Genomic DNA, 27,886 nt, shown 5'->3' with positions numbered 1-27,886 from the left:
CAAAATTGGGACCATCTGGTCACCTAACTTTAGACGAAATGGCTACTTTGGAGGTTGGATTCTATTGCATAATACCACAATGACCTCCATGCCCTCTCCAAGCCCAGCTCCCCCAGGCTCCAGGAATTCCCCAAACCAAATCTGGCAACCTTACTCTTAATATATAATGTGTGTGAGCATTTCAAGACAGCCCATCAGTTTAGTCAGTAGAAGCCAGACTTCTGTACAGCTGCTGCCAAAAACATCCCTTAACACATTACAGTACTGACATCTTACATAATCATTATAATCTAGTATACCAATTCTTTTTAGGAGATAAAGCTTTGATTATGTTAGCTAGTTATAATTCATTTGTTTCTTTCCAATCCTGCATTTTTAGAACAAAAAGTTTATTTCTGACTCACAATTTGTTAAAAGAGGTATTAAATATTCCAAATTACATTACCAGATATATATCCAAGTACCAAACACATGAAAGTAAAATATAGAAATAAAAAAACAACCCTGTATTATGTAGCATTTCATATTATGTATGAAAAATTAACATTTGTAACTGGCTATATAATATTCCTCTTGTGGCGCAGAGTGGTAAGGCAGCAGACATGCTGTCTGAAGCTCTGCCTGTGAGGCTGGGAGTTCAATCCCAGCAGCCGGCTCAAGGTTGACTCAGCCTTCCATCCTTCCGAGGTCGGTAAAATGATACCCAGCTTGCTGGGGGGTAGACGGTAATGACTGGGGAAGGCACTGGCAAACCAACCCATATTGAAACGCTAGAGGGCGTCACCCCAAGGGTCAGACATGACCCGGTGCTTGCACAGGGGATACCTTTACCTTTACATAAAATTCCATAATATATTCCTTTCTCCATTCCAACAAAATATTTTGATTGCACAATGGTAATTTTAGTTTAATAAATCATTTCTCAATTTGATTTATATTATATACCTGATTGCAGGAATATAATTTTTATATCTTTCTTCCCTTGTTTTCAAATTCTTGTAGAAAACTGTCAAAGTAAGCTTTTTAAAAATGTTTCATGGAACATGAAATTGGTAAGAACGCATGATCCATTTGACCCACAGAAGACAGAGTTGTTAATCTGTGATCAGGATGTTACACTAAGCTGCTTCTAAGCTTTCACTGAGTAATTTAACTCAATTGGCTACGTTTCAATGATTGGCTTTTACTAGGAAGTCACATGTATGTAGCAAGAACAGTATACATTTTCCTTAAGAGTGTTTTGTTGGAATGAGATATTTTATCACCATATTTTATGGGCTCTATCAAGTACTGGAAACTGTATCACCTGTCTCTACACGTTGACCCAGACAGAAGACTTCAATCTTGGCTGAATTAAATTTCATCCAACTCTGCTACTTTGCCTAAATCAAAGTAAAATTTTCTCTAAAGTGTCCACGGTCTTTTGGGGATTGGGCAGGCAAAGCACAAATTTTTGTGTTTTCTAGCAGAGGTGAATGAATAGGGAAGAGGGGGGGCGTGATGAAGCAGGCTTTTCCCAATCAGCTAGGTGTCTATGCTCTTTGTTTTTAAGCCTATTGTTTACACACAATCACTATGCAGGGTCCAGTTAACATATCCAGGCTCTCACAACTCTACCCGAACATAAACAGAGTCTGAAACACCATGAATCCCCCCCAAAAAAGGGGGGGGTGCCTTATCATTGTGTCATTTCTCCATAGCAACATGTAAGCGTTGATTTTTTTATTTCAAATGCATTTACATTGTGGCATTACTGCATAGCAATGCGGAAATGCGCTTTAAAAAATTCGGGGCTCGGGGGAAGCAGAAGTTTGAGTCCCTGAGACAACCACTGTGCTTTGATTGGTGGCTTGCTGTGATTGACGAGCCAAGGAGTAGGGGGAGAAGTTCACCTTGTTTTCCCTTACTGCCTCAACGTTAAGCAAAAAGCTGCGATGAGGCAGAGGGGAAATGCGGGAGGGGGTCTCCTCTGAGGCTTGCAAATGCGCAGCTCACAACCATGCATTTGCAAGCAGGAGGCAGCGCGATTTTTGCCCTGTGGAATTGATCTAAGAATTCCTGAGGCATATCTGCCAGAATGACAATAATTATTTAAGTAAACACATCGATCAGTGTGTGAAAGTCTGGTTCACAATTTCTGTTTTATGACCGGTTAAATAACAAGGAAGCTATTTTTGTTGTGGGATAAATATTAAATAGTGGCAAATATACTGATGTTGTTGTTTTTCTATTTCAGATGACTGCCTAATTTGTAAAAAGAAATTATCAGTTATGCAGCTAAACATTTTTTATCCTTAATCTAATTAAGATATGCAAGAATTTAAGTGATTAAGCAGAGAGCTTCCATGTATCTGACCAATTTTAAAAATTATAAATATTATAGTACAGTAAACTCAATAAAATTACAGTTTTAAAACTAAAAACAACACCTAATTCAACAGTGAATACAATGTAACTAGAAGCAAGTCAGCAACTGGCAGGAGTTGTAGGGGGAAAGGGGCACAGGATGCATCAACACAATAGTGTTATGTCACTTTCTGGGGAATTACTGTATTTATAGAGAAATTACTGAATTCTGTAGGAATTACTGGAACTCTTATGGCTTTACTATAGAATTTCCAGCAATTCCTAGGGAGGTCTGAGCTAACCTGGATTTTCCCTACATGCTGACAGTGATTTTTTTTTAGTATATTTTCTTCTGATAACTTCTGGAGTGGTGGTTGGAAACTGGAGCTGGAAGCTGGAGATATCCACTCCTAACAGGAACCTGGCAACTTTAAATACAACCAAGGATACTGTTCTCCTGCATGCATATTTTTAATTGATATTAATAAGAGTTGTAAAATTATCATTCCATATACATAAAATGCAAGCTGTGGTGGTCAACCAGCAGGCCAGAACTCTAGAAGCCCTCCCACTATGGCCTCCTAAGCACCAAGAAGACAGAGCGTCACTGCCCCAAACATAAGGACATAAGAGAAGTCATGTTGGATCAAATCAATGGCCCATCTGGTACAACACTCTGTATCATACATTGGCCCAAACCCAGGTGCTGTCAGAAGGTCCACCAGCAGACCAGAATTCCAGAAAAACAAGAAGACAGAGCATCACTGTCCAGACAGCGTGTCCCACCTTTCTTTGTTAATTTATTTGCATATCAATATAAATCCAAATACAATGTGTGGTATTATATAATGGATGATTACAACCTCCAAAAATTTAAAAACCAGACCCCCACCCTAATAACACCATTAAAAACTTCACAAATTCTAAAACCAGAACAACCAAAAAGACTATAATCACTGTGGGCCAACATGTGGAAGGGGTCCACATCTCTTGCCCTGGGAGGATTATCATCCTGCAAACACTTCCGCATTTTGTATTTTAGTTTCATGAAAAAATATAGAAATAACCAACCCCAGTTTTCTAGAGCCCGTTGTATTTTATGCACTATGAACTGTATTGCTAATCACCAATAAAGCATCTGTAAAATCTTGTGCATAGACACAAGTGCCCATGCAAGGCTATCCTAAAAAGAGTTAGTTCATTCTAATCCCATCAACTTCAATAGATCTAATTTTAGTGCAACTTTGATTAGGACAATACTGCTCCTCTTAGAGTCATAGCAAAGGGTTCACACTACAGTCTACCTTACTGAATTTTCCTCAAGTCCTTGTGTAAAGGAAAATTGGTAATATGTATTGGGTTTTATGCGGGCTTTAATGTTTTTATTGTAAATCGCCATGAGCCGCCGGGCCGCGAGTGGCAGTCAACAAATACAATTATAAATAAATAAATAAATATTATTTTATGTGATTTTGAAGCTATTTTATAGACTTGAATATTAAGTTCTGTTTATATCAGTTGCTTTAATTGCTATTTGCACTTTTGCTCTTTAGAAGAAGAAACAAACAGTTACATTTCCTCTCATCTGGAAGTTAGGGACCAGCTTTGTGAAATCTTGGTGATTCACAATGTCATGCTTGTGGCTACCATTCCAGTCAAGCTTTGAATTGTTTAATATGTCATTAAAATGTCAAATATGCTATCAATATCATAAGAGCAAATTTGCTATAAGGGCTAACATAACCAAACATATTTATAACCACTCTTGGATATAACCCTTGGGAGGAAGAATGCATAGAGAAGTGGATTTAGAACTTTCTCCTTTTAGGACACTGTCACTTGAACATTTGTGAACAATGGCTCCTAAAATACAGTAACTTCAGTTTTCTTTCTCTAAAAGCATGCAGAGCATAAAGCAACCTCTGATTTTACAATCTAGGGTGTAGTCCTAGTCTGATTTGTCCTAGTCAGTGCATTATATTGGGAATTTATATAGAGAAGCACTGAAGTATTATAATCTGGTGTAATCTTCACCAGAGAGCATTTTCCTCACTATATAGACAGATGCTAGAGATAGACAGTTCATTAGTTTTCTAACATTTGGGTTCAAAGTTTGGGTATTATATAACACTGGTGCCATAAACATAGATTTGTTGACTGACCGCTAGAATCTGGAAGTGTGCTTGAGACAGTGAGTACTTCCAGAGAATGATTTGTGTGTGATTTTTCAAGTTCGTCACAAAGATGCTATGTCACAGTTGTACCTTCACTTACATTTTGCTGTTGTCATCCTGGCTCATAAACTCCACCAATGCAAACCAGCTTAACCTCTAAGCATAATAATGACCTTTTAATTTAATCCATTCATAAAATATTTCAAAATATCCATTTCATCCCAAATAAATAATTAGTCCCGATTAAAAATAACTCTTGAGGCACATGTTTTATGACTTAAGACAAGCTTGTCCTGTACAGGTCCTATTCATTTCAATAGGATTCACACAAGAAAACTTAGTGATAAAAATTGGCTTTGTTTTACCAGATACTTTAAAGTATTTCAAATCTTACTAACCTGAATGTAGTTGGATACTATTTTTTTCTGTACGAATGCTTTTTCCAGAAAGGTCCTCTGGAGCACCTTGACGTAGGCTCGGTTGCCTCATAAAGAATCCGGAATGTTCAGGTTCAAAACACTTGGGAGGGTGTGCTTCCAAATCTCTATCCAAAGGGAGATTTGTAATATAATAGTTTGAACTTTGAGGGCTGCTAAGCCCAGATTCTTCTGCAGTGTCTGGCGTAGGCAATGGAAGTATTCTGTGGTGGAGCTGTGGGCTAGGCAGTCTCGAGGACAAAGGAGGAGACATCTGTTTGTGTGTATTTGATGCTGGATATGAATTATTAAAAACATTACTAACTGCTGCTAAAGGAGGAGATGGCTGCCTTTTATCTTCTTGTTTAACATTAGTCCTTGCCTGATAAATATCAGGATACAAACCTATTGGCAAGCTTAAGGACAAAGGTTTGCTGCTCTCTTGGGGGAATGCAGGTTTTTTTTCATATCCCAAGCTTGGTGGGCTCCTTTCTGCTTTTGTAATATGTGGCAATCTCTTCCATTCTACGGTTTCATCCAACCTGTCATTCTGTATAACTTTCAGTAGGGCTTTATTGACTGCACCCGCTAGCTTGCATGATTCATCAATAACATGTTGTTGTTCTCTTTTATATTGTTGAATAGAGCCTTCGTACTCCTTCTCTTGAATCTCAGTGGCAACTACACTATTAATACATTCTTTGCTGCTGTACATTCTTTGACCACACTCTACAGTGTTTTTTAAAGCTCTCTGTAAGTGTTCTGAATCTAGTACTTTTGGCAGGTCTCTGACAGGTTTGATGTTACCAATCTCTGCAATATGATTCTTACTGTGCAGTCTTTCTGATGCCGCAGCCATATCAAAGGCCTCAGATTCGTTGGGTGCTATTTCTTGGCAAGGGTGCATTCTAAGGTGGCTTGCCTGCTCCTGCATGACATTAAGAGTATCCTCTACATCGTCAAGAAGACTATGGCTGGAATGTGCAAAACAGTGTCCCAGTACATCATTGTCATATTCAGAAAAAGAAACAGAGGGTTCTGTATCAGAGCCCAAGGACCGACTGTCCTCACACAAATGCCAATCTCTTCTTGATCTTTCCAGTGTTTTTTTCTTATTTGCTAATAAATCATCTTTGCCTTCTGTCTTTGCCTGAAGAGAACTGGAAGAAATATCACCAGGATGTTTGGCAGAAGTCAGTTTGTCACATCCCAAGAGAATGTCTTTTCTTTCCAGTGCTGAATGATCCAAAACTACAGGGACCTTTCTTTTGATTTTTTTGTTTATAAAATCTTCTATGCTCTCTCTCCGTTTGCTAAATTTCCTTGCCTTTTTGTTTTTCAAGGTTGGCTTAATTTCCACAGAGCCCCCAAAAGCTTCTAGTTGATTCCTGTTACCCAGGTTATCTTCATCTTTATATGCAAGGCTCTGAGACACTCCTTCCAGCTTTCCGTCCTGATTTCCCATTGTAACTCCCAGGATGTGGCTGGAACTAAGCAAAGTGGCTAATAGCTTCTCCTTTTCAGCATTTAGCTTGTACAGCTCAGCGAGAATTTCCTTAGTAGGAGTTTGCTTGAAGAAGATGTCTCCAATGTTTTCATAGGATTGCCCACTTGCTCCTGCTGCCTGTGAGTCTTCCCTCACTTGATAGCAATTATGAAAACGTTTATTGGATCTGTCTAGAGTAACGCAGCCCTTGTACGTAAATCCTCTGATTTTTCCCTTTGGGAGACAGAAACTGACGTAGCAAAGCTCCATAATGGGTCTGTGCAACTGGAGTACAGTATGAGTGCCTTCCATTGTATTTGCCTAATTTTTTCATGCATTTAAGTTATGTGGCCAGTATTTCTAGCCTTGCATGACACACCATGTGATGCAAGGAAAATAAAGGAGGCATCTGACTAATCTTCTATGGTAATATTTCCTGTTAAAAGGGAAAAGAGAAGCTTGTCAAAATCAACTATGACTGGCCTCCCTAACTCCCCCCCCCAATAAAAATAAAATACACGGCTTCTTTAATACAAGCTAATGGCTTTTGTCACAAGAACTGTGATGCTATTGTCATTTCGTGTAATTATTATCGTCAAGATAATTTATAGTCATTTTTCTGCATTGATCAGATGACAAATTAAAAGCACACACAATAAAATCACATATTAAAGCAACTGAAACCAAACAAAAACACATTGTTAAAACAATCAAGCCAAAGCTAAGTATACATGAAAATAAAACAACAATTAAAACAGAAGGCAGAAGGCAGTGTTCACTTAGGAACACCAGATGGAATGAGAGAAAGTCTAGTCGCTGGAGGAAGTCAGCAACAGAAGGGGACAGACAAGTTTCCATGTGGAAACAATTCCAGAATATCAGTCACGTTTCTATAGAAAACTCCACTACCTTCCACATCGCAAATCATTATCATCATAGCTCCTGAACATTTCAGCTACTTTGCTGAACATTAATATTCCAGTCAATGAAGGAAGACTGAATAAAAGTTCACCCATTTTTGTGGCATAGCTTTCCAACACCATTTAACTCTACTTAACCTTTCCTAAACAATAGATTACTATTGAGATCAGAATCTAAGGTAAAGCGCAAATCCATGCAAATAGAATAGAATAAATAGAATAAAAAGCAATTTTGATTTAGATATGTACCAGCTGCCTGCTTTGACTGATTGTAATGAGACTATTTATCAGACTTCCAGCACCGGGTATTCAGCTTATAATGAATGCTTGAGAAAATCAAGCACACAAGTCACATTGACTTGTGCCTAATAATCAGTGGTAGTGGGAGAATGGCTTGCTAATGGAAATCACAGTGGGGTGATTGAGGAGGAAGAGGAATTTCCATTTCTATCAGTAATGGTGGGGTGGAGGCAGTAGAGACAGGATAATCACAGACAGCTCTGTGAAAGCATAAGATTGTTGAAGGGAATAGCTTTCACTGATGACATCAGTAGTGCAACCTAGGGGCTGCTAAATGGACAGAAACCATAGGCTTAGATAGAACTGCCCTTCATGCATCTAAGCTCTAACCACTATACCATGCTGGCTTTCATAGGGTGGCTGCTGCTGAACTGTAGCAAGCAGCTAGCAAGTCCAGTGGCATTTAATCACCCAAAAGCTGCTGCTAGGTCTAGGTCTGGCAAACGTGCAGGTATACCTGGAGATCTCCCAGAATTACAACTGAACTTCAGAAAACAATGATCTGTCCCCCTGTAGAAAATGCTGTTTTGGAAGGTGGACTCCTTGGCACTATATCTGCCTGAAGCCTCTTCCTACCACCAACCCTGTTCTCCTCAGACTCCCCCAGAAAATCTTCAGAAATTTCAATACTGGAACTGGCAACTCTAACCAGGCCCGACTCCAATGAGTCCTCCCTCAACGACTAAATTAGGACTGGAAAGGGCCCTGTCCCCTCTGCCTGCCTGCCAGAATCAAACCTGGAATCTGTGGCTGCCTAGCAAATTAATCTGTTGCTTAAATCTGCTTAAATCTGTAGATGTTCCATTTATTATTTTGGGGTTTTACCTCTCAATGTTTTTTTTTTAAGATTTCAAATTTCCCTTCAAACTTAGGGCATTTTTCAGGTTTGTAGAAAGATCTGCCTTGCCCATTCATAGCTTCAGTCAGTAGATTTAAGTATCCTTAGGAGAGGCTGCTTTGGCTAGAAGAAAAAGAAGAATGGGTTTTTATACCCTGATTTTCTCTACCCAAAGAAGTCTCAAAGTGGCTTATAAACTTCTATTCCTCTCCCCACAACAGGCACTCTGTGAAGTAGGTGGGGATGGAAGAGCCCTAATATTACTGCTCTGTGAGAGCAACACTATCAGGGCTGTGACAAGCCCAAGTTCACACTGCTGGCTGCATGTGGAGGAGTGGGGAGTCAAACCTGGCTCACCAGATTAGAAGCCGCCACTCTTACCACAACACCAACCACTCAATCCTGTTCCTGCTAATATACATGCAAGTCAGAATGGATGCAAGGGACTTTTTCTGCAGAGCAATCCACCTCCTCCTGTTGGCCAAAACCCAATAGGCCCCTGCCCACCTAGAAGAGTTCTGCAGGCCTACAATGTGTGGATGCAGTGGTGCTGGGAAAATATTGCTAATGGTATATTTATGAGTGCAGCTGACATCATCCCAAGGATTTACGTGACAACAGAGCCTAAACAAGGCCACTATCCTCATTTTATATTTTTAATGAAAATACTGATCTCAGGAATTTGGTATAGCTTTCTCTGTAAAGTTTTCTATGAAAGATGGAATCACCACGGTCTTCTACTGAAAAAGACAAGTCCCACTGTGATAGATATTTGTCATCCCAACTTGCACAAGTATTATAAAAAAAATTTGCCCTGACAGTCTGACTTTCAGAGGGTACGTGAGACACATATCTTCCCTGACGCGACTTTTTCAGGGCCCCCTCCCTCCCTCCCTCGCAAACAAACACATACAGACATACAGAGACTACCTTTCCTTCCCCACCCAGTTTCCCCCTTACCTGTTGTTTTCCCAACCTCATCCCTGCCTCTTCTCTACTCTCTCACTCACAAGGATACACAGAGAGAGACTCCCCCTCCCCCCTCCCGTTTACTCCTTTACCTATGGGTTTTCCAAACTCCCTCCCTCCAGGCAATCAAACATACATGCGCACACACTCCCTCCCTCCCCCCCTGCTTACCTGGTCCTCCGCTGCTGCCTTGACCCCCATGGGTCACATATGCACACATGCAAGTATGCATGTGTGCATTCACTCACTTCCTTCCCCCCTCCCACTTACCTGCTCCTTCTCTGCTGTCTCGGGCCCACAGCTTGTGCAGCAAATGCCCAGGGGGCAGTGCAGCTGCTACAAATATCTTGGGAGTGGGGCAGAGTGTGCCATGATCCTGAGAGCTAGTGTGGCCGCTGCCTTGATTTTGGGGGCAGGGAAGCTGCTGCCTCAGTCCCAGCCCGTCACGCAAGGGCTGCCCTGGCCCCAGGGTCCAGTGTGGCCACTGGCTGGGCCCTCCAGCTTCTGGAATGCTTTATGGGCGGGGAGAGGCATGCCAGAAGATGTGTCCCACATCAAAAATGAAATGGATTTTTTAAAGTTAATTAAAACAAAGATATTCTTAACTGCACAAACAAATTATAACTTGCATCCTCATGGTACACCCTGGATAATGCTAAATAGCAGGACCTTTTGACTGCCAGACAATCGTAGGCTCTCTTGGTTACAGTACACACATGGAAACTATCTGGTTAAACATTTTATTCATAAGGTATGATATGATATGATGTATGAGTGTGTGCTAACAGCATTGTGGAAGCTAACAACACAGTAATTACATTATGCTTCTTTCTAATTTAATTTCTCCAAGTGACATATTCCATTCCAGCTCTACTTCAGTTCAAAGTACACTGTGCTTTTTGTTCAAAAAGCACACTGTTCTGCTACCTTTACATAACTTTAAAACACTGGAATAAGCTACAAACATTTAATATGAGTTTATGGAAGATGATTAAATAACATATAAAGATCATGGCTTACCTCTATTTCCAGTGATTGCCATTACTAGTCATTTCCCAGCAAACTCCTCTCATCTGAAATTATCCAGATGCTACCCTAATATAACAGCTGCACAAGGAATTTGGGGGATTTAGGGATAACCCTTTTTGAACTAAAGCAGTTACTCAATGATCAGACATAGAGTTTACCACATGCAACACCACTGGGGCTGAATAATTATCCAAGTATTATGTTGAGCTAAGAGTCTGTGCCATACTCATGGCACAGAGATGGGGCAGTAGTTTGGGGGTGGGGGTTGCATGATAGCCTGAAAACTGAGAAGCACAGATCATAGAATCGTGGTGCTGGAAGGGGCCATAGAGGGCATCTAGGTCCAACTCCCTGCTCAATGTAGAATCACCACATCCCTAGGCAATCAATTCCACTGCTGAACTTTTTTTCCTGATATCTAGCCAATATCATTCTACGTGTAGTTTAAACCTATTACTGCAGTTCCTATTCTCTGCTGTCAACAGGAACTTTTCCCTGGCCCCCCTCTACATGACAACCTTTCAAATACTTAAAGAAAACAATCATGTCCTCTCTTAACTTCCTATTCTTCAAGCTGAACATTCCCAAATCCCTCAGCCATTCCTCATATGGGAAGTTCTATCACTGTCCCCTAAAGCATATATATGCATATTATGGGAAAGAACCATTAGAGAAGGTTACCAGTCAGACAGACAAATTTAATAGCTTTGTCCCATTTTCTCTCAACTCCTCACACTGTCTGTAACCTTATCTCATGTATGTATGTAAACGTATCTAATCTGGCACCAACCCACAGAGCCTCAAGAGTGAATGGCCCTTTTGAAACAGTAATTCATTCTATATACTGAACAGCTAACTCAGTGGTGTTGAACTGGGTCTGATATAAATGCTATTTTGTCATGACAGGCCATAAGTACTATAAATGCAGCAAGGCAGGTCCTAACTGGGACCCAATGGAGAGTGCATATATCACCAGCGTTCTACCAGCTGAATTTGTTCCAGATTGAAGACCAGAACAGATTCAAGGTCTTAAAAGCCCTAAAATGGTGTGGGACCATCGTATCTACAGGGCCACCTCTCACACTTCATCCCCCTGAGATGTAGTTACAGTCAAGTAACCAAAATCTACTTAGTATCTCTGGCCCTAAAGAAATAGAAATTACCTCAACTAGGGGCAGGGACTTTTTGGCCTTGACCTTGGCCTGGTGTAACTCTGCCTAATGAGATCAGAGCCCTACAGGACCTCAAATTGTTCTGCAGAGCTTGCAAAAACAAATAAAACTGTTCTGCAAGATCTATGGTTGAGACCTAAAGATAAGAAATCTGTTACAGAACATGTGAAAATATTTTTTTTCTAGTATCATTTTATGCTGCACTGTTAGTTTACATCACAGTTGTTGTTGTTGTTATGTGCGAAGTCGTGTCCGACCCATCGCGACCCCATGGACAATGATCCTCCAGGCCTTCCTGTCCTCTACCATTCCCTGGAGTCCTTTTAAGTTTGCACCTACTGCTTCAGTGACTCCATCCAGCCACCTCATTCTCTGTCGTCCCCTTCTTCTTTTGCCCTCGATCGCTCCCAGCATTAGGCTCTTCTCCAGGGAGTCCTTCCTTCTCATGAGGTGGCCAAAGTATTTGAGTTTCATCTTCAGGATCTGGCCTTCTAAAGAGCAGTCAGGGTTGATCTCCTCTAGGACTGACCGGTTTGTTCGCCTTGCAGTCCAAGGGACTCGCAAGAGTCTTCTCCAGCACCAGAGTTCAAAAGCCTCAATTCTTTGACGCTCGGCCTTCCTTATGGTCCAACTTTCACAGCCATACATTGCAACTGGGAATACCATAGCCTTGACTAAACGCACTATTGTTGGCAGGGTGATGTCTCTGCTTTTTAGGATGCTGTCTAGATTTGCCATAGCTTTCCTCCCCAGGAGCAAGCGTCTTTTAATTTCTTTGCTGCAGTCCCCATCTGCAGTGATCTTGGAGCCCAGGAAAATAAAATCTGTCACTATCTCCATTTCTTCCCCATCTATTTGCCAGGAATTGAGAGGGCCGGATGCCATGATCTTTGTTTTCTTGATGTTGAGTTTCAAGCCAACTTTTGCACTCTCCTCCTTCACCCGCATCAACAGACTCTTTAGTTCCTCTTCACTTTCTGCCATTAGAGTGGTATCATCTGCGTATCTGAGGTTGTTGATATTTCTCCCTGCGATCTTGATCCCAATTTGTGACTCCTCTAATCCCGCATTTCTCATGATGTGCTCTGCATACAAGTTAAATAGGCAAGGCGACAGTATACAGCCTTGCCGAACTCCTTTCTCAATTTTGAACCAGTCAGTGATCCCATGTTCAGTTCTCACTGTTGCTTCTTGACCTGCATATAAATTTCTCAAGAGACAAATAAGATGCTCTGGTATTCCCATCTCTTTAAGAACTTGCCACAATTTGTTGTGCTCCACACAATCAAAGGCTTTAGCATAGTCAATGAAGCAGAAGTATACGTTCTTCTGGTACTCCCTAGCTTTTTCCATGATCCAGCGTATGTTGGCAATTTGATCTCTAGTTCCTCTGCCTCTTCGAAATCCTGCCTGTACTTCTGGAAGTTCTCGGTCCACATATTGCTGGAGCCTAGCTTGTAGGATTTTGAGCATAACTTTGCTAGCATGAGAAATTAGTGCAATGGTGCGGTAGTTTGAACATTCTTTGGCATTGCCCTTCTTTGGGATTGGAATGTAAACTGACCTTTTCCAATCCTGTGGCCATTGTTGAGTTTTCCAAATTTGCTGGCATATTGAGTGTAGCACTTTTACTGCATCATCCTTTAAGATTTTGAATAGTTCAACTGGAATGCTGTCACCACCACTAGCTTTATTATTGCTCAGACTTCCTAAGGCCCATTTAACTTCACATTCCAGGATGTCTGGCTCCAGGTCAGTAACTACCCCACTGTGGTCATCAGGGATGTTAAGCTCGCTCTTGTATAGTTGTTCTGTATAATTTTGCCACCTTTGTTTAATCTCTTCTGCTTCTGTGAGGTCCCTACCATTTTGGTCCCTTATCATACCCAACTTTGCATGAAACGTTCTCTTCATATCTCCAATTTTCTTGAAAAGATCTCTGGTCCTCCCCATTCTATTGTTTTCTTCTATTTGTTTGCACTGTTCATTTAAGAAGGCATTCTTATCTCTTCTAGCTTTTCTCTGGAATTCTGCATTCAGTTGGGTGTATCTTTCTCTTTCTCCCTTGCCTTTCACTTCCCTTCTCTCCTTAGCTATTTGTAAAGCTTCCTCAGACAGCCATTTTGATTTCTTGCATTTCTTTTTCTTTGGGATGGTTTTAGTTGCTACCTCTTGTACAATGTCGCGAACCTCCGTCCATAGTTCTTCAGGCACTCTGTCTATCAGATCTAATTCCTTAAATCTATTTGTCACCTCTACTGTGTATTCGTTGGGGATATGATTTAGTTCATACCTGAGTGGCCTAGTGCTTTTCCCTACTTTCTTCAATTTAAGCCTAAATTTTGCAACAAGAAGCTCATGATCTGAACCACAATCAGCTCCTGATCTTGTTTTTATTGACTGGATAGAACTTTTCCATCTTTGGCTGCAGAGCACATAGTCAATCTGATTTCTGTGTTGACCGTCTGGTGATGTCCATGTGTAGAGTCGTCTCTTGGGTTGTTGGAAAAGAGTGTTTGCTATGACCATTGTATTCTCCTGACAAAATTCTACCAGCCTGTGCCCTGCTTCATTTTGTACTCCAAGGCCAAACTTGCCTGTTATCCCAGTTATCTTTTGGTTTCCTACTTTAGCATTCCAATCCCCCATGATGATAAGCACATCATTTTTTGGCGTTGCTTCTAGAAGGTGTTGTAGGGCTTCATAGAACTGATCAACTTCATCCTCTTCAGCAGCAGTGGTTGGGGCATAGACCTGGATCACTGTGATGTTGAATGGTTTGCCTTGGATTCGAACTGAGATCATTCTGTCGTTTTGGGGATTGTATCCCAAGACTGCTTTTCCTACTCTCTTATTGATTATGAAGGCTACTCCATTTCTTCTGCGAGATTCTTGTCCACAGTAGTATACCTGATGGTCATCTGAATTAAATTCACCCATTCCTGTCCATTTTAGTTCACTGATTCCTAAAATGTCGATGTTCAGTCTTGTCATTTCTTGTTTGACCACGTCCAGCTTACCTTGATTCATGGATCTGACGTTCCAGGTTCCTATGGAATAAAAATCTTTACAGCATCGGACTGTCTTTTCGCCACCAGTTACTTCCACAACTGAGCGTCCTTTCGGCTTTGGCCCAGTCGCTTCATTCATTCTGGCGCTACTTGTACTAGCCGTCTGCTCATCCCCAGTAGCATATTGGACACCTTCCGACCTGAGGGGCTCATCTTCCGGCGTCATATCGTTATGCCTATTGGAACTGTCCATAGAGTTTTCATGGCAAAGATACTGGAGTGGTTTGCCATTTCCTTCTCCAGTGGATCACCTTTTGTCAGAGCTCTCAGCTATGACCTGTCCGTCTTGGGTGGCCCTGCACGGTATAGCTCATAGCTTCACTGAACTACGCAAGCCCCCTTGCCACAACAAGGCAGCGATCCTTGAAGGGGGTTACATCACAGTACTTAACCACTAAAGGACTATAGATTTTAATCTGAATGATTCAATCCATAAAATACAATGCAATACAGGGGAATACAATAACACCAGTTAACCCTAACCTTACCTTCTTTAATGTGAAAGAAGGAAGATAGTCCTTATGTATACATTGGCTTTGTATCTAGGCTCAGTTCCAATCTTTGAATTAAGGCATGGAGTTTTGGAGGGGTAGGTATCCTGCTACAGTGGGAGTCTTCCCCTGTTCTCTGCCATCAATTCACAGGCCAACAGGGGGAAAATTATGGGAGCTTCTCGATGTTGCTCTAATGTCATGATATCACATCCAGTTTTGCACCCCAGATTTCTCCTCATCAGTTGCCAGCTGTGGCTGGCAATTGTACATCAAGGCTAGAGCATGGTAAATAGGTGCAATGCCACTCCTTTCTCCATGTATTTGCTTTTTTAATGATGGGAAAAGGGCTTTTTCTTACTACTCTGCTTGCCTCACACCGCACTTGCCATTTCTTATACAATGCAGGGACAAATGAACTACTAGATTATGAATAACTTCTGTTTATGAATCACACCTTGAAAATTCACGGTGGACTAAATTATAATGGCTGGCATCCAGACTAACTTTTCCTCAGCTGCAAGGAGTTCTCATTGCATGACAGGATTGGGGGGTATTTAGGACCTAGGGTTAAGCAGAAGAATCATACTCTCTGCCTTCTTTCCATAGAAACCCCCCTTGACACCAAAAAGTTGACATTGAGGGTCAAAATATCACACAGGACAAAATACCAAACAAGACAAAGGGAAGTGAAACTGGACAAAATTCTGGGCTTTATTTGGTCATATACAATATTTCTCATTTTTGCTCTGGTGAGATGTTCCAGAGTGATGTTTGTCTGAGCTTAATGCCTTCTTTGGTCCTTTGGCTCCAAATTCTAGATGTTGTGGGAAGTGAATATATGGAATGTATTTTCGTAAGTAAAAGGCACTCTGTACATTATAGGTACATACTCAGCCAAGCTGCAGCAAAATGTCTTACAATGAATAACAGAAAACGGATATCAAGGTAAGTGAGATGGAACACACACTTTTATCTTCCTCCCGTCTCCTTCCCCTGAACTAACTGACATGACAAGACCTTTTCTGGCAGCCTGTCCTCTCAGTCCTTCATGAGGCAATCTGATGAAGAACCATTTACATACTGCCCCTTTTATCTCTATAAGGCAGTGGTCCCCAACCTTTATTAGGCTGGGGACCGGCAGGGCATCGGGCCGCGCCCGCGGGGACCGCGCCCGCACGGGCCACGCCCACGTTTCGGGCCGCGCCCGCGGATCAGGCCGCGCCTGCGCGGCCTGATCCGCGGGCGCGGGCCGAAACGTGGGCGTGGCCCGCGCGGGCGCGGTCCCCGCGGGCGCGGCCCAGCCCTGATTCCCTCTCCCCGCCCTCCCGCAGTAAGTAGCTTCCAGGGCCGCAAACTTGCGGCCTGGGAAGTTTTTTACTGCGGGGGGGGGCGGGGAGAGGGAGCCGCAGCCCGCAGGTTGGGGACCACTAAGGAAATGGGTTGGAGACATTTTTTTTTAAATGTTGTCAATTCAGAGAGAGTGCATGGTATATTTCAAAGTGGGTTATTTCCCCAAATACCCTTATCTACACACCTGGCTGTTGGGATCATTTGTGTAAAAAAGGTATTTTTAGTAAAGGACTAATTGCACCCTGCTTCCATGAGCCAGGGAAAAAATGTTTTTATCTGTTTGAGACTGGTTTAATATGTTAGTCAGTTGGTCCCAAACATCTTCCTGCTAAGATTTTACAAGACAGGAAAGACAATAATCTTATTTATGAGGTTGCTTTCACAACTCCAATTTTCCTGTCAGCACCCATCAGGACTGGCCTGTCCCTATCCTTAACAAGTACCACAGATCTCTGCTGCCTGACATGCAGTCAGATTAGTATCCAAATCTGATTGGATCATAGGCATTTTGGGGGAAATCTTAAATAGCTTTACCCAGAATTTAGGATTAAGCCTGTGTCCGCAAAAAAATCCAACAAAAATTCTATCCGACTGATTCCATGTCAGGAGTAACCTCTCCTGGTATGTACCTGCTTGTGGTGGTTTTCCTTCATTAAAATTAATAATATATTAAATATTTAGCAATTTTAAAACAAGTTAAAATATGATCTGCATCAGTTAAAATAATTAGTTTCTATGTCCTTCCATCTCCAGGGTTAGGTTAGTCTTGGGGCAGGGCCATTTGATGGTGTTGCTAGTCGTTTACTGGCCCCAAACAAAAGCCTAGTGGAAGAGCTCCATTTTGCAGGCCCTTCGGAACTGAGAAACTTCCTGAAGGGCCCTCAACTCTATAAATTACTCTAATTGTTAAGCTAGCCAAGTTTCAGCAGATACAATGGACAGAGAAAACAAAAGATATATTTGGCTCTATAATCATCAGCTCATAAAGGGCTGAAACTATTTGATTTAGCATGAGCATTTCACCAGCAGTGTAAGGCATCTCACAACTCTCTGTAGTTCCTTCATTTCCCATAGAAAAGCAAGGAACCAGGGCTCTGTCTGAGGGGTGGGGGAACACTGGGCAGCAACTAGGGCTATCAGCTCTGAGTTGGGAAATATATGAAGACTTGGGGGGTGGAGCCTGAAGAGGGCAGGAGTTCGGGAGGAGAGGGACTTCAGTGAAGTATAATGCCATAAAATTCACCTGCAAAGTGGCCATTTTCTCCAGGTGAACTGATCTTAGTTGTCTGAAGATCAGTTGCAATTCCAGGAGGTCTCCAGGTACCACTTGGAGGTTGGCAACCATATGAGCAGCTCTACTGACAACATCTTCCAACCTGTTATTTAATATCTTAACCAGGGTTTCAGTAGCCACTCCTTGCCGTATCTTTAAACTCACTTGACCTACCACAAGCCCTATACTACCATACAGAAGGTTCCAAGAAAGAGTGGTACAATAACCATGGAACCTACAATGTTCTATGATAATCAACTCCTCACCCAAAACTAACAACAGACAGCAAGAACACTTCACTGCCCCCCCCCCCGGATGAACATACCAGAGAGACAATATCCCTACATATCCTCCAGTACCACTTACAAGAATAAGAAAGTCAACAGAAGTTTGAAGTGCCAGACCAAGCCAACTGCTCAGATTGTCCCCACTTCCAAGCAAAGAGACAGATAGCTTCTCCCTTCATAGTCACTATTGCAGGATGACCCTGATAGTCCCACAAATAATTGTGTTATGCTATGGGCAAATGTGCTATGCTTGCAACAGTTTCTTAATCTTCCTACTTATAAGAAAGACTAACTTACATTTAAAAATTTTTCCCATTTGACTACAACATAAGTGCTGAAAAAAAAAAACAATGGACCAGACAGCCTGTATCTTGTGGAGAAAGGCAATATACAAATGACACATATAAATAAATATCAGTGTTCTTTGCAAGTATGATGTTATATACTCCCCAGTATAAAGTAATTAGGTTGATTTATGAATGCTGTCTGGATGATACAATGAGCTACTGGACAACTCAAAACAAGCCTAGAGATCACCAAGATAAGCCACAATGAAATTAAGAACACAAAATACTTTAAAGAGATGTTGTCCAAAAAAGACACAAAATGTAAACAAGTTAGAAGCCAGACAAGTAAGTATTGAAACTGCAAGGGTTTTTTTTTTAATTACTTGCAAACTCTGTTATGCAGGGCACAAAGAAATGATAGTCAAGTATTTGAATACATACATGGATGTATATATTCTCATGCTCTTTTTATGGATTCTCTGACAACACATAAATATCTACATGATGACATAAAATAAAGCTTCAACAGAAGCTATTCATTCAGGTTCACAAGGTTGTGTGGTTTTGTTTTTGCAAACATGTATATGATTCTATAAGAGCCTCTTGTGGCGCGGAGTGGTAAAGCAGCAGACATGCAGTCTGAAAGCTCTGCCCATGAGGCTGGGAGTTCAATCCCAGCAGCCAGCTCAAGGTTGACTCAGCCTTCCATCTTTCCAAGGTCTGTAAAATAAGTACCCAGCTTGCTGGGGAGTAAAACAGTAATGACTGGGGAAGGCACTGGCAAACCACCCTGTATTGAGTCTGCCATGAAAACCCTAGAGGGCATCACCCCAAGGGTCAGACATGACCCAATGCTTGCACAGGGGATACCTTAACTTTTTTTATATGATTCTATAATGCATTTTTTAGCAGTGGGACTTAAAGTAATTTTTCTTGCAGTCATAGTATGCATACCATGAAAGAAGCTACTGATCTAATACCTATAACATCTGGAAAAGCAGTAACTTCATTGTATTAGCTTTTCTTGTTAAAGAGCATTGACATGAACATAATAATGTGTTCTATGATGGATTTCCTTTGAAGATAATACAGAAATCCAGCTGGTTCAGTATGAGGCAGCACTATTATTGTCTGGCCTAACCAATGGAAGCATATTCCACCTACCATAAAATAACTATACTGGCTGACAGCTTGTTTCCAGGTAAATTTAGGGATGCCAGGCATCCTGCTATGGTGTGAAACATCCTAGCTGGTAGAGGGAAGGGCATGGGGGCAAATGGGGTGGGTGTGACAATGTTGCAACATCATAAGGTCACTTCTAATTTTTTGCCAGAAGTGATGTGCACCAGTTCACACACAGAGTTTTGGTGAATCCTAGAGCCTTGCACCAGGCATGTCATTTTACTTTTTCACCAGGAGTGATCTAAATGACCAGCACTGACACCAGTATAACTGCCCCCACACTCCAAATCCTCCCAAGGTGCTAGGAGGCAACCTGGAATCCCAATCCTTAGGTCAGGCTTTCTCAACAAGAGTTTCATAAAACCCTGGCATTTCATGACAGTCCTGAATGGGTGGGAGTTAATTTTTTAATTTTTTTTAAATTTCTTAAACATTTATTGGGTGATATGGCCATACATGGTCATGTTGACCCACCCCACCTCCCAAAATGGCTAAAGCTGGGCCCAGAGAGGAGTGTGAAAGGGAGGGGCACTGGATGAGCATGCACACAGCTTTGCTTCCCAACCATATTCTGAACTATCACACCACTTTTGGGGTTTCTGAGGAATGTTTCAGGGGTCTCTCAACAGTAAAAAAAAGTTGACAAAGGCTGCCTTAGATCAATTCAAGGTGCTGCCTATGACTTTTAAGGCACCTTGTTATCTACGGCCCACACATCTAAATGATCTTTCTTCTAATATGCCACTGTGCACCAGTTGTAGTAGTTAGGATGTTAGATGCTAGTTGCCACATGGTAGTTGCCTCTTTCCCCCTATGGGATAGCTTGTATGGCAACATCTAGAGTCCATGCCTTTTTAATGTTAGCTCCCACTCTGTAGAACAGATTTCCTGAGCAGCTGAGGGAGAACCATCTCTAGAAATTTTAGGAGGTATTGCATGGCCATTTTAATTAGTAGTAGTAGGAGCCATTATTTCGGTCATAGACCAGCAAAACGATGTGATACATCTGTTAAAACCAGAATTTAGGACATCCTAAAATATAGTATCATACAAAATAAAACATGCAGTAAGAATGTATACAGACAGTAAACTACTCTAAGCACAGCTCTGCAGTTCATTTGGCACTGACCATCCTATTGAGAATTTTCATCGCTGCTGCACAGTACCTGGCAACACTACAAGTTGTAGGAACTCAGAAGTTGAGCTGTACAATAAAATGATGTAAAATGTTAATTATTTATTATAGTGCACAATTTAAAACAGAATAAAAACTACATAAAAACTATACAGAACTAACAGCACATAAGACCAAACGCATTTCAACCTTACTGGGTCTTCCTCAGTGGTCAGAACTGTGACAATACACTCTATATAAAATATCTAAACTCATTATAAAGTGTAGTTGAGTGGTTGAATGGGATCTGTAAATTATGGCTCCAACCAATATATGTAAATGTTAGACCTTTTGGAGACCACCTCCTATGGCATATGCCTAGGCTCACCACTCTTCGCTATTATATAATTCTGTGCTGAGAGTGTATCTCATTTGCGTCAGAAAAAAAAGCTATTTTTCTCCAAAAGGTCTAAAATTTACATATATTGGTTTACATATATATTCATTTTATCCTAAATACTTTAAGTGTTGGTTTTTAAGCTGCTGTAAGCAACAAGGAAAGCTGAGATAATAAAATTAATCAAATTAAATCAAAACATACTTCCAGCTCAAAACAACTCTTATAATGGCTTGCAGTTCATAATCTGTAAACCGCTGGAAGTGGTATAAATAATTGGTTAAGGCCTAAGTGGGATGAGAAAGGGGCAGGGCCAGTCCAGGATAGCAGAAGGCGCTGATTGGCCCCTTGCCAGGACTGATAAGAATTCCAGCCAGTCGGGTGAGGGGCCAATTGGAATGTGCGAAGCTGGCAGGAGGCTGGTGAGTGCTCTCCCCCCCCCCTTTCAGGCCTGCTGCGAAGGAGCCTTTAACAGCCCCTGGCTGAGGCGTTTCCGAGAGCAACGCAGGGGAGCCTCAGGGCATGGGGGTGGGCATTCCTTTTGAAGGGGGGGGATTTCTCCTTCTGCCAAATGGCTGACAGGGAGGCCACAGCCCTTTCTCACTTAAAATACTGCTCTGGCTGGGGGTTAGACACCACCAAGCCATGTGTCTTTCTTCTTTGCAACTCTCTGCAGATTTGAGGCCACTGCACAGCGTGCAGACGAAACTGGATGCCGTTGCGGAGGTTCTTTTGTCTCCTGTTTCATCTGCACAACAACCCTGTGCAGTAGGCCTCAAGTCTTTCAATTCAACAACAGCCTGTGTGGGAGGCCTTAAATGTTTCTTCTCTATCACAATCCTGTCCAAAGTAGCCCTTTCTGCCTGGGGGGGGGTGACCTTTATACTATGAAGATGAGCTGTAATTCCAGGAGCTCACCAGGCCCCACCTGGAGGTTGGCTACCCTTGGGTTGGAAGTGGGACTTCAAAATCGTACAATGCCTCAGAGTCCAGCCTTCGAGGAGGACACCAGTGCACTTCTGGGCCTGGGGGGAAGGCCGCGCTGCTGCCGGGGGTGGGAGGTAGGAAGCCTTCCCCCTGGCCCCAAAAGTACACCTAGTCCCTTTATTACTTGGTCCCTAGTAATAAATACATTTGGCATTATTGGGAAAAAACCTTAACATGACAGGCAAAGAAAAACTAATAAATTAGTTAGTTTAAAAACTGTTCTGCATAAGCTTAAGAACCCCAAATGTGAAGAATGAACACATTCAATACATTAATACATGAAGCTGCCTCATACTGATCACACTCTAAGTCCATCTAAGTCAGTACTGCCAGTTTAGACCAGCAGGAGCTCTCCATAGAATTAGAACTTCCATATCACCTAGCACCTGATTCTTTAACCTCAGCCCTTCCACAAACCAAGCAGATTCACTACCATGAAGTCACAGCCCCTTCCACAACGATGGTTGAAAGAAATCCAAATTAAAACTCAGACTGGAGTGAAAATTCAACAGCCCTGTATAGGTGTACTGGAGAAATCTATGCTAATACCTTGAAGAGTCCACTGAAAATTCCACTACAGTTATCAGTGTTGCTTAAAACCCAGCCTCCACACTGTTAAAAGTATCAAAACAGGGTCCCCATGGGTGGCACTTTAAAAGGCACTGGAGTGGGTGGGGGGGGCAAGACTGCCTGTTGCAATACCTGTTGCCACAATTCTGCTGGCACAATCAGGATCGCATCCTCATGGCAATTTTAAAATGATGCAATTCTCCTCTAAAGTAGCATTGTTGGCCATCAGTTGGCCCTGTCGCCACCATCACATCTAGTTTAGCTCGAGAAGCAAGGGGAAGAGTCAAAGACAAAAAAAATTAAGGAAAAAAGAAACCCCATGAGATAAGGAGATCCAATATGGAGTAGCTACATTAGTGAATAACACTTTTTTCTCCTAAGGCTGCCTTCACACAGGGATTTTTACACATGTAGACAGCCAGAAGCCCCTGCTAAATCGGGGAGCATCCATGTGACATTGTGTTCTATTAAACTCAACACATGCCTATATTTTTTCCCAGTCAGACAGATGTTTGTAAATGCACCTTATGTAACCTATAGCAAAGTCTCTGGAGATACAGCATACAAATTTTCTCATAAAATATATTTAATCTAGGCCATAAGTGTTGAAAAACTCTGCATTCCCCTTCCCCCAATAATCCTTAAAGGCTTGTCCTCCGCAGTCAAACTACAGATGAGTGGGGAAAAGAGGGGGGTTGCCAGGTTGTGATGATCCCAGCATAATCACAATCTCTGTTCTTCTGTGCACGGTGTGTGTGTGTGATAGTGGCAGCAGCAATAAGCACAGCATTGTAATTGCTTTCTAGTCACAGTGTTTTGAAAATTCATATTTCTCAGAAAATATAATTAACAGAACAGTGTTTTTAAAGTGTTCATACACAGAGCAAGCACCACCAGTGCCTCGTTTATAACCTGCAACCTTCACACAAGATTCTGAGGCATGTCCCCAGCTTCTGAAATGTTCTGAACCAACTCTAGTTGTGCCTCATCATTACTTTGCACCCCTCAAACACCCCTCACCAGACCTGCACTGCAATGGAAAATTGCTAGTGGCAGACCAGCCACTTCAGGGAGACTGGTCAGCCATTACCAATCAGCACCTAGGAAAGTCCTGGGTTTCCCAGAACAGAGGCTGAAAACCAGCAGCTTAGGAAAGTGGCTTTTTAACACCAAGAAATGCTTGTTTAGATGGAAGTAAACTATCATCTTTAAACCGCCCGTGGCGCCACGGGCGCCACGGACTATATAATTCGTTAAGCCCCCTTGAGGTGGGCTTTGTCCGTGATGAGGAAGGGTCCGGATTGGACCCTTCCTCACGACAGACAATCGGAGGGACGAATCGGCAGGCGCGAAGCGCCTGCCGATTGGTCCCTCCGATTCCCAGCTCCAGCAACTGCGAGCCGCGCAAAGCGCGGCTCGCAGTTCCCCCCGGCCTGACGCGGCGAGAGGCGCAGAGCGCCTCTCGCCGCATCAGGCCGCCGACCCAGGGAGCTCCCGGCAGGCGCGCGAAGCGCGGCTGCCGGGGGTTCCCTGCCTGGCGGGCTGACGTGGCGAGAGGCGCTCCGCGCCTCTCGCCGTGTCAGCCCGCCGCCGCCGGAAGATCACCACCGCCAACCAGCCTGCCGCTGCCAACCAACCTGCCGCCGACCAGCCCGCGACGACTCAAGTAAGCACCTAGCGCCCGCTGCATTCCCCTGCAGCAGGCTTGCTTACTAGTTTATAAATAAAGTTCAATTTGTAGGCCCCTCATCGCTCAATGAGCTCAGGGCAGCTAACAACAATAAATATTCATAAAAAGTATTGAAAACTAATAAAATCTTTAATATTATACAAAACAAACCCAGAGGTTTTATAAATTGCTTAATGAGGGGAAGTGGGGTGGAGACCAATAATGGGAGGTGCTTACTGTCAAACGTAAGCCCAGTGGAGCAACTCAGTTTTACAGGCCCTGCAGAACTGTAATAAGTCCCACAGGGCCCAGATTTCAAAGGACAGAGTGTTCCACGTGGTTGAAACCAGGGCTTAAAATACCCTGGCCCTGGTTACTGCAAGGCACACTTTTCTTGGACCAGGGACCACCAGGAGGTTCACTGTTTGAGACCATAATGGGGAGCACATTAGGAGAGGCAATCTCACAGAAACACTGGTCCCAGGCTGCTAAGGGCTATAATAGTCAAGACCCAACCTTGAACATGATCCGGTGCTCCACTGGAAGCCCTGGAAGTCATGTGTGCTCAATATGGGGTCACACCGCTGCATTATGGATCAGTTGGAGCTGTCAGAACTGGCCCAAGAATAGCCCAACATAGAGAACATTACAGTAATCCAACCTGAAGGTGACTATTGCATGAATCACTTTGGCTAGTTCATTTGGAGACAGATATGGGGCCAGTTGTTTAATTCTACATAGCTAAAAATCCCATATTCACTATGTGAGCCACCTGAACTTCCATTGAAAGGGAAGTACCTAGATAACATTAGTTGACTGTACATTAATATTGCATGGTTTTGCAAAATTCAGAGTTATCATTTGTTACTCTAAACTTCTAGTGCAGCCCAGAAAATCTGAGAGCCAGTGTGGTATAGTGGTTAAGAATGGCAGCTTCTACTCTGGAGTACCAGGTCTGATTCACCACTCCTCCACATGCAGGAAGCTGGGTGACCTTGGCTAGTGACAGTCCTGTTAGAACTGTTTTCCTAGAGCAGTTCTGTCAGGGCTATCTCAGCCCCACCTATGTCATAGGGTGTCTGTCTGTTGTCGGGAGATGAAGGAAAGATGATTGTAAGTAAGCTACTTTGAGACTCCTTCAGGTAGTGAAAAGCAGGGTATTAAAACCAACCCTTCTTCCTCTATTGAGAAACTACAGAGTAGAAGTTCTTATCATGTCCAGTGTGCATCACTAGTCCCTAGAAACAATAGCCACCTCTTGCTTTTCAAGCAAAATGTAGACTGCTTGTTTTAATCCAGGAAACCATGCACCTGCATACTTATCCCTTTTCAACCATTGCATTTGTAATACTTTTGTATTACTGCTGCATATATGAAGGACACCAACTATGGCTAAAGAGAATGCATATAGTCTCTGATTTTTACACAGATCTTAAACATATCATAATGACATGAAAATAAGTTAGGAAAACGCCTGAAACCAACAGCACTGCATCATCAGAAATAATAAACTGAAAGTAAGAACATTCAAATGTAACACTGAGCTTTAAAATTACCCTCAGACAGTATGTAACATGAAAGGCCTCCACTTGAGATCTTGGAGAGTTGCTTCCTATCACAGGAGACAATAATGACCTTGATGGACCAATGCTCCGATTCAGTATAAGACATACTGATGTGCTCCATGGTTCCTGATGTCTCTGTGGAATGCGAAGTATTTGTGTTAAATGGATGTAGATTGGCAGTGGGAAACTTGAGTGTCTGTGTACCATTTGGAGGAATTATGTGGTATACAAGTGATTAGAATGTATAACCACATTACTGAAGGGAAGCAATGTGACACAATATTGGCCAAACATCTGCTACACTCACGTAGCTACAACAATATATCTAATTCCCAAGTATGTCCTTTTCTATGGATAAACTACCAGGGTGGGCCATTTGTGGGTGAGAGCCATCACTTACTCATGAGTAAATATTTCCAGGGGAGAGGCATTTCCTTTGCACCCTGAATCCCAGAGGGCCGACTGGGGGCCATTTCTGTGCCTTCTGCAGCCCTCCCCCACCTCCAAAAGGCTGCCCCAGCACTCCTTCTGCATATCCTCTGAGTTGAAAGTGGCCAGGAGGTCAGGGCAACTTACTGGCAGTACGGCATGCTCTGAGGCTGGCTCCTCTTTCACCCAGCAAACTTCTAAAATCAGCAGGAAGTTGGAGGTGGAAAGCTGACTCCTTATTAAGTCGTTCCGGGCTAAGGGCTGCTTCCTGATTGGGTTTAAACTACCTGGCCATTCCTGAATGAGGGCCAATCAGGTACTGGGTGACTTGTCAGTTTGGGTTTTATAAGGTTACCAATAAGATTCCCAGTGGGAGAACAGCATCCTTACTGAAACGAACCATGAACATCAGCACAGTACTAACAGCTTATAGCAAGACTGCCTTCATAGCAATTGTGCTACTAGCTTTGGATTCAAGAGCAGACTATGAAGCTAACTGCATGTTTTGTGAGCTGTGGCATTGCAAGGGGGTTCCTGTACCACCCTCACCCTCCATGTTTCCCCTCAAAGCATATTTGCCTGTGGTTTCAGTCCTATGGGGAGCAGTCAACTGGAAGGGTGGTTTAAAACAAAGAATTCAATGCAAGAGGGAAAAAAGTGAAGGACTTCTTCCTTGGACAATGCACTTTAGAAGCAGATTTTTCTGTTTTGCACAGGAAAATCCACTTGCAAAAGTACACTATGCAACATGCACAAATGAGTTTAATACCACTTTATCCCAAAATTTGACATACATCCCCTCCCAAAAACGGTATTGGATCCTATGTCCTATGCAAAGAAGGGCCCTTGCTTTCTCCATTTACTTTATTTATATATCATTTTTCTCTCCAGTGGGGACTCAAAGTGACCTACAACATTCTCCTTTATTCCATTTTATCATCACAACAACCCATTCAGGTATATTAGGGCATGAATAGATGACCAGTCCAAAGTCACCACGCAAGCTTCCATAACAAGAACGGGGATCTGAACCTGAGTCTTCCAGATCCTAGGCCAACACTTTAACCAGTACACCAGGGGTAGTCAACCTGTGGTCTTCCAGATGTTCATGAACTACAATTCCCATGAGCCCCTTCCAGCATTTGCTGGCAGGGGCTCATGGGAATTGTAGTCCATGAACATCTGGAGGAACACAGGTTGACTACCCCTGCACTATACCACACTGTATTTCACACCAAACTTATACTGACCCATGAAGCTGCTGAATGCCAAGCCAAAACATTGGTCCATTTAGCTCAATGTTGTCTGGTCCTCCTGGCAGAAGATTTTGGGCAGCACTTAGTACTGGAGATGCAGGAGACTAAACCCTTTCCATGTAACACATCTGCTATGTAGCACTGAAGAAGACCCCTATCAAAGAGATTTTAATGGTTTATATATTAGAGGATACTCTTTGAGGCACCATCCCAGTCTCTCTATAATGAGTTTACTTTGCCAGGAACACAGACATATGCAATGCCACCTCCACCTTTTCCCAGAGGATGAAGTGCATGCTGCATAA

General features: G+C 42.5%; 1 protein-coding gene across 2 annotated transcripts in view; it reads right to left on the bottom strand.

The window, feature by feature from the left end:
• Window positions 1-26,018, bottom strand: part of FMN1 (formin 1) — a 212,106-nt gene extending 186,088 nt beyond the window's left edge. For both annotated transcript variants that reach the window (XM_077322951.1, XM_077322952.1), the window contains exons 1-2: window positions 25,888-26,018; window positions 4,919-6,858 (exon numbers count right to left, since the gene is read on the bottom strand). In XM_077322951.1, coding sequence (XP_077179066.1) covers window positions 4,919-6,734 — 1,816 coding nt within the window. In that variant the 5' untranslated portion in view covers window positions 6,735-6,858; window positions 25,888-26,018. The remainder of the gene's footprint in view (window positions 1-4,918; window positions 6,859-25,887) is intronic.
• Between the last annotated feature and the right edge of the window lie 1,868 nt (window positions 26,019-27,886).

This window comes from Paroedura picta, chromosome 2 (genome assembly GCF_049243985.1).
Source record: "Paroedura picta isolate Pp20150507F chromosome 2, Ppicta_v3.0, whole genome shotgun sequence".
In the NCBI taxonomy this organism is placed as follows: domain Eukaryota; kingdom Metazoa; phylum Chordata; class Lepidosauria; order Squamata; family Gekkonidae; genus Paroedura; species Paroedura picta.
The sequence above is the reverse complement of the archived record's forward strand: the minus strand, read 5'-3'. Positions and strand labels throughout refer to the sequence as shown.